This window comes from Ochotona princeps, chromosome 18 (assembly GCF_030435755.1).
Source record: "Ochotona princeps isolate mOchPri1 chromosome 18, mOchPri1.hap1, whole genome shotgun sequence".
Classification (NCBI taxonomy): Eukaryota; Metazoa; Chordata; class Mammalia; order Lagomorpha; family Ochotonidae; genus Ochotona; species Ochotona princeps.
The window spans coordinates 30,066,463-30,077,657 of record NC_080849.1 but is presented as its reverse complement, the minus strand read 5'-3'; the positions used below and the strand labels follow the sequence as shown (position 1 = coordinate 30,077,657).

Genomic DNA, 11,195 nt, shown 5'->3' with positions numbered 1-11,195 from the left:
CGCCATAGAGCTGAGCCATCCTCCCGCGTTCCTAGAGGGGACGGCCTCCCTCACGAGCCGCGAGCGTATTTGATAGCGATCCGGAGACCGCGTCCAGGTACGGGTGATGTCCACTCGCGGAAGGCGAGGAACTCGGGTGATCTGGCCTGGCCTGGTCGGCTGGGCTTAGGGTAACACTGGACGAAGGCCAGAGACTCTGGCGTGGGCAGGTGGAGTCCGGAAGCGTGGAGGACGGCGCGCCAGTCAGCCGGCAGCCAGGATCTGTGAATGTTGGGAGAAACGAAGGAGGGAGACAAAGGTGGTGACGATCGGTGGGTTGTGTCCTGTGTGTGAGCCCCGAGGACACACTCTAAAGCGGCCTCTCCTCCGTTTTTGGGTGTCGTGCGCACACCTAATCTTGGAGGTAGCTATCTGGCCTTGGAGTGGGGTGCTCATGTCTGACTGCCGCGTGATGGATGGAAGCCCTTGAACACTATGAGATTTTTGTTTTCTTTTTTGTGTAACAGCAGAGTATGCCTCTGGTGGTCTGGTCTCAGAAATCGCCATCTCTAGTCTGCGCAGTGACGCCCTTCTACGCCCAGTGGTGCCCAGTTGCCTCCGGGTGCAGGAGGAAAGCCTCCAGAGGAAATGGTGCGCCCTGAGGTGACCAGCTGCAGCCCATGGAGATCCAGTCCAATGGCAAGCCTCAGGAAATGCGGCCTCAGTCAGGTGAGGAGCAGTGTGTTGTCCCCAGAGCCAGGTGGCACCCCTGTGCTCCTGGCAGCTGGTGACAGGATGCTGTTAGATTTGCCAAAACAGACCTTGATTATGCCAAGAGGTGCCTCCCCCACCACCCGCTGCACCGGACCCCCTCCTGCCCACGCCCTGGCTGCATTTCCAACTCTAGTTGGCAGGTCTCTCTTTGGGGAGTTAATCCATTTCTGCCTTTACCATGACCTCATTAGCAGTCTCTCTGTGCTTAGTATCTTCCCTTTAAAATCTCTTCAGGTCATCTTATCTACCGCAGGCACATGGTGAGAAGTCTGACAACCTGGGTTCTAACACTAGCTTAAGTAACTAACTCAGAATTCTGCAGTTGCTTTTATAGTTATCCATACCTCAGTGAGTATTTTGAGAATGTGTCTATTATTCCTAATGGAATCCAAAACTTAATGGTCTAAAACCTCAGACATTTTTAAATCATACTGTTTCCTACAGTTCTTTGGGTCATCCTGCTTGAGATGGTTTTTAATTGGGCAGGTTTGTATTTCCAGGTCTTATCTGGAATTTTTTTTTTTTGAAAGGCAAATTTATCGAAAGAAGGAGAGACAGAAAGATCTTCCATCCACTAGTTTACTCCACAAGTGGCCACATCCCAAACCGAGCCGATCCCAAGCCAGGAACTAAACGCTGCTTCTGTATCTCCCATGCGGGAGATACAGGACTTGGGTCACAAGGACTTGGCCCATCCTTCACTGCCTTCCCAGGCCACAGGTTGGAAGCTGGATGGGAAATGGAGCAGCTGGGACACAGATTGGCGCCCACGTGGAATCGTGGCGCTTGCAAGGGGAGGATTAGCTAGTTGAGCCATGGTGCCAGGCATATCACTGTTTATTTCTATTCACTACTTCTAGGACAATGCAAAATCTTTATAATACTAGAGGTTGCCTGAGAATTCATGGAACGTACATATTGTGAAAAATTATATATGGAGCTCAGAACTTTCTGCAGAAGACATCTTTAATTTTTCTAAGAATTCTTTGATGCTCTTGTACTTTAGTTCTTCCTCTTGCACTATTTTTGCCATTTTTTTAAAAAGATGTATTTATTTTATTACAAAGTCAGATATACAGAGAGGAGGAGAGACAGAGAGGAAGATCTTCCGTCCAATGATTCACTCCCCAAGTGAGCCGCAACGGCCAGTGTTGCGCCAATCTGAAGCCGGGAACCTGGAACCTCTTCTGGGTCTCCCACGCGGGTGCAGTGTCCCAATGCATTGAGCCGTCCTCGACTGCTTTCCCAGGCCACAAGCAGGGAGCTGGATGGGAAGTGGAGCTTCCGGGATTAGAACCGGTGCCCATATGGGATCCTGGTGTGTTCAAGGTGAGGACTTTAGCCGCTAGGCCACCACTCCGGGCCCTAACTCTCTTTTTAAAGGCATGTTCTCCTAGTAATGTAATTCTAGGTTGGCACACAATTTCTGTCAACGCTTGAAAGAGGGTGTTCCTTTTTTTTCTGAATTCTCTCATATCTGTTGAAGTCAGGAGTAACTTACCATGATCTTTTGTATTCCTGCACATCTTAAAAGCAGCTGCATTGCCTGTTTTTGTTTTGAACTACTCTTCAAGAATGTCATATGATGAGCAATCTTTGAACAGTAGTAATGTCTCCCTTGGAAGTAAAACACAATCCTGTTTGGTGCCTATTGTAACAGATTTGGGTGATCTGGGATCAAGTGACCCTGCCCTGTAACATAGCTTACTGCAAGAGTCACCCTAATGGACATGGAGTTCAGAAACCTCTGCAAATGCTGCTGTTCTGTCTTGTGTTATTACTGGGAGTAATAAAGTATCCTTTACCCTTCATTTGGGGGTCTTATGGTTTCTGCCAGTACCCATGGCAGTGTAGTTGTCTAATTTGTTACTGGATAGCATTCCAGATTTTTCAGTTACTGAAAGTTTTGGCGACAAGGATGGGATGATGACAGTACCATGGCTTCCTGAAAGAGGAAGTATGGTGGCATAACATGTAAAGCTGGCACCTGCAGCAGCAGCATTCCGTATGAGCACTGGTTTGAATCCTGGCTGTTCCACTTGGTATCCAACTCCCTGCTAATGCACCTAGGAAAGCAAAAGAACATGGCCCAAACACTTGGGCCCCCATATTCATGTAGGAGACCCAGATGAAGCACCTGGTTGTGGGGAGCCATGCAGTACCCTTGGGTGAAGTCCGATCCACACTGTGAACACAAATATCAATATCAATATCAATAGAGAGTAAAGAGGTTTACCTTCGTCAAGCCCCACGTTGGGCGCCACTTGCCGGGGACCTGCTCCGGCTGACTGAGAGCTTGCAAAGGATGCGTGGATCAGCGAGATGATAAGAAGAAGAGATAAGACACGGACCACTATGACATGATGCTCATAATGGACAACTCAGAAAAGTTGCCTTCTTTATTTATACACAAATCATCACAAACTTTTGCACAATATCCAATTGTTTCATTTTTACATCATGATCAAGAAAATGCAAAAAACAATCCTAACATATTATTTACTTTAAAGAAAACATTTTTGGCAAACCATTACTCATTGAAATCTGCAGTGACCTGGCTGAAGCCAGGAATTTCACAGTTGGCAGCACATGCAGTTACATAGTGAGAAATAGTTTACTTATACTCAAAATTAATCTTATACTCAAAATCAATTTCTATTAAACAAAAACTAAGATTGATTAAAATATTAAGAGTACAGAATTTAAAGATTATAAATGAAAGGATCTTATAAAAGCATACAACATAGGTTCTTTGCTAGATCTTATAATCAAGTCATGCATTAATTACCATCACCTTCACCTAGTGCTGATTCAATTGTTTTTTGTTCTTTTGTTAAAGGGCAGTGAAAGGTATCAAGGCAGCACAGCCAATCTACAGAGGGCCTTTACAAGAAACTTCCTTTTATCTATATAAACTGTTTTCTTTCCCTAAATATAAGTGCCAATATAAGACAAAAGTTTTTATAAACTGTTTTCTTTCCCTAAACATAAGTGCCAATATAAGATAGAGATTATAAGCCAATTTGAGGGGGGTTCACATTTGTTTCCCTTTAGAAGATGCCACATATACTTTTGCTTTCTGTGGTGAGAAACTAGAATACGTCATATCATGTGTTGTAACAGTTCGAGGTGCATGGTAAACAAACTCTTTGTACCTCCATTATTGCCATCAGTTGCAAGATATTATCAAGCCATTTCTAAAGGAAAACATTACTTATACTAGGGCAAATTCCAGGACAAAAGTGGGCACATAACAGGATGTTTGGAGACATTGTGAGCTCAATTGTACTATTGTATACTTTTAGCTGTGTGTCATAGCCTTACGTCGCTAAAGATGTTTTTATCATAACATGATTGATCAATTTGAGGTGTCATACTAGTTACAGGAATCACTTCACATTAGCAGAAAAACAACAACAACACCCTCAGGAGAATTCTATGAAACATCGGAGAGGTGATTGAGTGTCCATACAATGGGCTGAGGCAGCAATGAGGTGACCAGAGACATTCCGCCGGGCCTTGTCTCGCTGCTAGAAACTCCTCATAGCCTTGCTAACCAAAAAGCAGTGCTCATCACACACCCATGCCATCTGACCCAACTGCATGGCTCCCCACACCTGGTTCTGGGCTTTGGCGTTGCAGTCATGTGGGGAGTGAATCAGCAGATTGAAAATCTCTCTGTCCTCTCTCTATAACTCTGACAAATAAATAACTATCTACTTATTTGAAAGACAGAATTAGAGAGAGGAGGGTCTTCTATCCAGTGGTTCACACCCCAGATGACCACAACAGCCAGAGCCAGGCCACTCCAAAGCTAGGAGCTTCTTCTGGGTCTCCCAAGTGGGCACAAAGGCCCAAGCACATGGGCAGGCTTCCACTGCTTTCCTAGGTGTAAAGCAAGAACCTGGAGCTTCACCCACAACACCATAGCACCAGCTGTGAGTTTAAAGCTTTTTTTTAAATAAGGGTCTTACAGGATCCTTATCAGATATTACAGAAGTCCCTAGCAATCAATGGCAAACATGTTAACTAAATTACATGGTCAACTGAGCAATGTATAGTTCTCTAAAGTGTGTGGATAAGTAATAATTTGGAAGGTGGTTGCAGACCAAAGGCAAAATACACGTTCAGAGACAGCTGTCCAAGTTGTGCCCTGGTTGCTACAAACTCCCCAGTAAGGGAACATCTCACCAGCTAAGTGACCAGCTTCAGGTTCATCACATTGTAAGGACTAAGAATTAAGATTCATCTTGGATAGGTAGAAGTTTCCACTCCCTTTAAGTGACAGTTGGAGAAACATGTATCTATAGTGAGCACAGAGGGAATCTTTGATCAGTGTGGACAGAAGCCAGGTGAACTGTTAAGAACTTTGGCTGATTTGCTTGGGTGGGGTGTGTGATGCTTAAGGAAGATTAGAAATAGCTGTCTATCTTACTACTCAGTCCTGTGGTCTGTCATGCCATCCATAGGTCCATTTGGAGATGACAGTAGCACAGAGGAACTTAGGCATTCTGGGAGAGAGAATTTCAGACAGAAGAGTACTCCTGTGCTTAACTGTAGATGAGGCTTAACTAGCAAGCACACTCTAAGATCTCTGTATTGAGTTTATAGTGCTGTGGAAATGAGCAACTTCATATGAGAGAATTATATAAATCCTCAAGACCCAGTCCTGTCATATTGGTAAGTCCCTTAGCCTTTTTGTTAACCAAGCAAGAATTTAAGCAATGTTAGCATGACAGTGGTGTAGCAAATACTGTCTTAAATCACCACTGTGCAAAAGATAATGCTCCGGTAAGGCTCTCACAAGTTTCTCCAATTCCAGTGACTTGGGCCTGGCATCTCCTGTCAGACAGCTCTGGTTATAGTTTGAACATACCATTCTGTTAATTTTACTGCAGTGTCATCATTAAAAGCAGATCACCCTAGCTCCTGTACTTCCCATACAAAATACCTATCAACTGTCCAGATGTATTGCTTACAGAAAGGGGGGATGAATTCTTCATTGTTTACCCTCATAACAAATTTCAGAGCCATTTGTGTTACCACTTTGTGGTCTTTTGCTTGACACTACAAATTGCCTTTGTAAACCAAGAAATCAGGTTAAAATGATTTGTGAACCCAATGGGAGACCCGGAAGATGCTCCTGGCTCCTGCCTTCAGATCAACTCAGCTCTGGCTGTTGGGGCCACTTGAGGAGAGAATCTCCTCCATAAATCTGCCTAGTAAAAATAAATCTTAAAAAAAAATTGCTTTTGTTCAGTTCCAAAAGATTTGCAAATCGAGGATTTAGTTAGTAAACAAACACATGTTCAGTCAAGGAAAGGAAGACTATGTTTATAAAGGGAAAAGGAGGAAAAATGTGGTAAGGTGAAGTAACTTGTTTCCAACAATATTCAGTTGGCCTTATTACACAGGCTGTTTGGAATGAATTGAGGTTTGGCTATATCCATGATGGGTTGCTAGGGAGTATAATAAGGGAGTTACCAATAAGCAGTATGTCTTCTGTAAAGTCCCCAGATTGCAAATTATCACAATCTGAGTTCTTTTAAACTCGCTCTTTCCAAATGCATTCCTTACCTGGAATTTAAAGGTTGATGGATTTTGTGACTGTTAAGTAAGTGATGCCTGTAAAACATGAATTCTGAAGCTTAGAGACTTTTCCCTCTCTCTTAACCAAACTGCAGCTACATTAATTTTTTAACAATTATATAAATGTAGGTCATTTATTCCTTAATTGAAGAATTTTACTTTGGTGTAATGGTAATGTCTTCCTTAGAAGTAAAAAACGGTCATGTTCAGTGCCTATTGTAACAGATTTATTTTTAGAAATAGCTAATAAAATATTGGTTTTGAAATACTGAAGCGAAGTATTTGCAACAATTACTCGGAATTGCTGTCTCCACTGACTCCCCATTCCTCTGCTTTTTGATTTTATTTTTTTTTTTTTTTTCATTTTTCAGCTGGAATCACTTTTTGTCATTTTCCTGAGGATTCTAAAGGATTTCCTTAAACTCATTTCTGGAAAGAAATAGGATAGCCCTCCTTATGGGTGAGAAAATAAGCCATACTTTCCAGAATAGAATGTCAAGTTTATAACTTGACTTTTTCTTTTGGGAGCCTGTGAGTGTTTTCACACAACAACTTCAGTTATATAAAAACTCGGTATTGAAGCAATTGCTAGACTAAAGTGCTGGAATCACCACTGTTTGTGGCTTTGTTGTAAAATGTGCTTAGAACACAGTATGTGCTCATTGCTGCCCATCAGCTTAACCAGTCAGTTTAGCACCACTTATTAAAATGAACAGAGAAGATGCAAAGTAACAGAAATACTACATTTTCCTTTTGTTTATTTTTCTATGTGTACTATGATGTTAGCCCAAACAGTCAGTGCTAAATAAAGCTCAAGTTCCTTTCCTTTTTTCTTTCTTTTTTTAAAATTTCCCATAAGAGGAATTTTATTGATGGTTCTAAGTTTATTTCCTGTTTAAACATCAAATGAAATGAGCAGTCACTCTAAGATTTTATTGTCTTCATGACGAAACAGAAGATGAAGATGAGGGCTGCATCCCTTGGCCCTTTCTCTTCTTAAATCTCTTCCCAGTTTGAAATCTTCATCTCTCTTGCCAGGCAGCATTCTCGTGGATCTGCAGTGAGCTCCACACACTCAGGCCTCAGCACAATCTTCTTTGTAGTTTTAGCCTTTTTCTGGAAAACCAGCCTCATCTGGCCGCCCTAGCCATTCCGCTTCCTGCTGTAATGCAGCTTTCCCTGGGCATGGAGAGGATCTTTACCCTCTCTACTGTGCCACTTTGAGATGCTTGACATGCTTTTTAGCAAAGGTCCAGCTGTTTCCAGAGTATTCACCCTGTTTGCAGAGCACTGTTGACATGGAACAGCTTTTCTATTTTATTTGTTTGTTTGTTTTAGACTCAAACTACCTACCCTGTGTGTGTGTGTGTGTGTGTGTGTGTGTGTGTGTGTGTGGTTTTTTTTACTGAATTTTTTTTCATTTTATTTTTGATGATTTTATAGTTGATTAGGGTGGTAAGGGTTGAGGTATATTTTAATAACTTAATTCTCTGATAACTTAATTCAGTCACACTTTCCTAACCACAGGACTAGCTTTTATTATTTCCAGATCTTCTGTGACAAACACGTAGAGCATATCAAGGAAGGCATTTTATCAATGGTTAATGAGATCCATTACTTATTTTCCTATCAAGGTGATTTCCAGTGTTTAGGAGCGTTTCTGAATCGTGCTGGTATTTTATAGCTCCACACTGATGTTTCAGCTGAAACTTCTTACAGTATGGAGAACACATCCCATTTGGATTTTGTTTATTTTTCCAGATGGTGAGACTAAGCCCAAGACTGAAGAAGCAGCTTCCGAAAAGGAAATTATAGCAAAAAATGGAGGATCCGACAGCCCCAAAAAGGATATTCTCCAGGATTCTGAAGACAGAGAATTCTATGAATTTGGGGATGAAGTAAATGAAATGGATCAGAATCTCTTTGAAAGAAGGGAATACATTTGTGAAGAGTGTGGACAAAGCTTTGCTTGGACTACTGGCCTTATTAGGCATCAGAGAACCCATTGGGAGAAACCCTATGAATGTGATAAATGTGGAAAGGCCTTTCGTGTGAGCTCAGCCTTGGTTCTGCATCAGAGAATCCACACTGGAGAGAAGCCCTATCCTTGTGGCTGGTGTATGAAAAGTTTCAGTAGGAGCTCAGATCTTATTAAACATCAAAGAATCCACACTGGAGAGAAGCCTTATAAATGTGACGAATGTGGTAAAGCCTTCAGTCAGAGCTCAGATCTCATTATCCATCAGCGAATCCATACAGGAGAGAAACCCTATCAGTGTAATCATTGTAGTAAAAGCTTCAGCCAGCGCTCAGATCTGGTTAAACACCAGAGAATCCACACTGGAGAGAAGCCTTATTCATGTAACCAATGTAACAAACATTTTAGTCAGAGTTCTGATGTCATAAAACATCAAAGGATCCACACTGGGGAGAAACCATATAAATGTGATGTGTGTGAGAAGGCCTTCAGTCAGAGCTCAGATCTCATTCTACATCAGAGAATCCACACTGGAGAGAAACCATACCCATGCAATCAGTGTAGCAAAAGTTTCAGTCAAAACTCAGACCTTATTAAACATCGAAGAATCCACACTGGAGAAAAACCCTACAAATGCAATGAATGTGGGAAAGCTTTTAATCAGAGCTCAGTCCTGATTTTACATCAACGAATTCACACTGGAGAGAAACCTTATCCTTGTACTCAGTGTAGCAAGACTTTCAGTAGGCTGTCAGATCTTATTAATCACCAAAGAATTCACACTGGAGAGAAGCCCTACCCCTGTAATCAGTGCAGTAAAATGTTTAGTAGAAGATCAGATCTTGTTAAACATTACAGAATTCATACAGGTGAGAAACCCTATGAATGTGAGGAGTGTGGAAAAACCTTTAGTCAGAGTTCCAATCTTATTCTGCATCAGAGAATCCACACAGGAGAGAAACCTTATCCCTGCGGTCATTGTGCTAAAAGCTTTAGTCGCCGCTCAGATCTCGTTAAGCATCAGAGAGTCCACACTGGAGAGAAACCATACACATGTAAGCAGTGCAATAAAAGTTTTAGCCAAAGCTCAGACCTCACTAAACATCAGAGAGTGCACTCTTGACGAAAAACCCTCTCATTGTGACAGCTGTGTGAAAGCCTTCTGTCAGTTCTGACCTTATTCTTCATCAGAGAATTCACACTGGAGAAAAACCATATCCATGCACACAGTGCAGCAAATGTTTCCGTCAGAACTCAGACCTCACCAAACACCAGAGAGTTCACACTGGGGAAAAACCGTATAAATGCACTGAATGTGGAAAGGCTTTCAGCCAGTGCTCTACTCTGATCCTGCATCAGAGAACCCACACTGGAGAGAAGCCATATTCCTGTGATCACTGTAGCAAAAATTGATCTCATTCACCATCAGAAAACCCCACACTGGTGAAAGACCATGTAAATATGTGTATGGGAATGCCTTCAGCATGTGAACAGATCTTGGTGAACACCACAGAAACCACACTGGGAGGAAACCCTGCCAGTGTATTTAGTGCACCTGAAGTTTTAACCAACCCTCTGACCTTACTAACCATGAGAAGGTCCATTTTGGTGAAGCCAGCCTAAATGCAATCAATGTAGGAAAACCTTTTGTGTATACACCAACTTGATGCAGTACTGGAGACACAATATCAGAACAAATCTTACAAATGCTATTGATGAGTATGAAATAAGGTTTTAATTAATGCTCAACACGTACATTAAAAAGAAAACCCACATAGAGAACACTTCAGTTTTTGTAGTGCAAATTCTAGTTGAAGCCATACAGTACTAAAATAAAGGAAAATTGTGCAAGTGGGCTTTTGGTGTGGTATCAGGTTGCCACTTGAAACGTCTGTGTCCCATGTCAGAGTGGCTAAGTTCAAGTGCTGTCGATGCTTCCAGTCCCAACTTCCTGCTAAACAGCACTGGAGTAGCAGAAGGTGAGGGCTCACTTTTAGGTCCTTGCCACTTATGGGCCTCTTAAAATATTAAGTTCCCAGATTTAGCTTGCCCCAAACATGGCTGTTGAGAAAGATTTTGGGAGTGAACCAATGGGTGGAAGAGCTGTATCTATGTCTCTCTTTCAAGTAAATGTTTTTGTTAATGTGGGAAAGACTATACATTGTGTAAAAAACTTCAACGTGAATTAAATTTTTACTGAATATCAGTAGCAACAATGGAAGTGTCTGCCATAAAAGTAAGAAAACTCTGATCTTAGACAACCTATCAGTGTACAGTTGTAAATGTAAGAAATATATAACAATATTCCGTTTTCATTTAAAAGAAGCACTTTTAAGTTTCTCTTGCATATCTGAGTTGCCAGCATACTATCTTTTCATGTTGGAACCATCACTAAAAAATCCACAAGGGTTACTTGAGCATAAGCTCCACAATACTACAATAACCCAAAGAGTCCTGCTAAGTAACTAGTGGGAAGATAGCATATACAGTGTGGATATGCTGTAAAAAAAAAAAAAAGGATGACTCAGCCATCTGCGGCAGAACAGAGCAACACAGAATGGTCCATGACTTAAAACAAATTTTAAGAATTTTAATATATTTTAATATATTTACAGAATTTTCTATTAGGTATTTTTAGATCATGAGGTGAAAATACAAATGGGGAACTGCTGCATTTTGCCCTCATCTCCTGGAACAGAACTCCTAAAACCCTTGTGACTTACTTAGTGATAGAGTAACTATGGTGGAGAGTGTTATTTTGTTATTCATAACAAATCCATTTCAAACACCAAAATTTATGTTACTCAGTAAAAACTTTTCTTTATTGTTTCATGATCAGTTCTACAGGCTCTGGGATTTCCCGTCCCTTTCCCCA

At 41.6% G+C, this 11,195-nt stretch overlaps 1 protein-coding gene across 1 annotated transcript; it reads left to right on the top strand.

The window, feature by feature from the left end:
* The first annotated feature begins 55 nt into the window (after positions 1-55).
* Positions 56-10,147, top strand: LOC101534200 (zinc finger protein 271-like). The gene is given in 4 exon segments (XM_058676749.1): positions 56-708; positions 8,104-9,440; positions 9,442-9,482; positions 9,484-10,147. Coding segments are annotated over 4 exon segments (1,677 nt in total). The 5' UTR covers positions 56-659; the 3' UTR covers positions 9,734-10,147.
* The last annotated feature ends 1,048 nt before the right edge of the window (positions 10,148-11,195 follow it).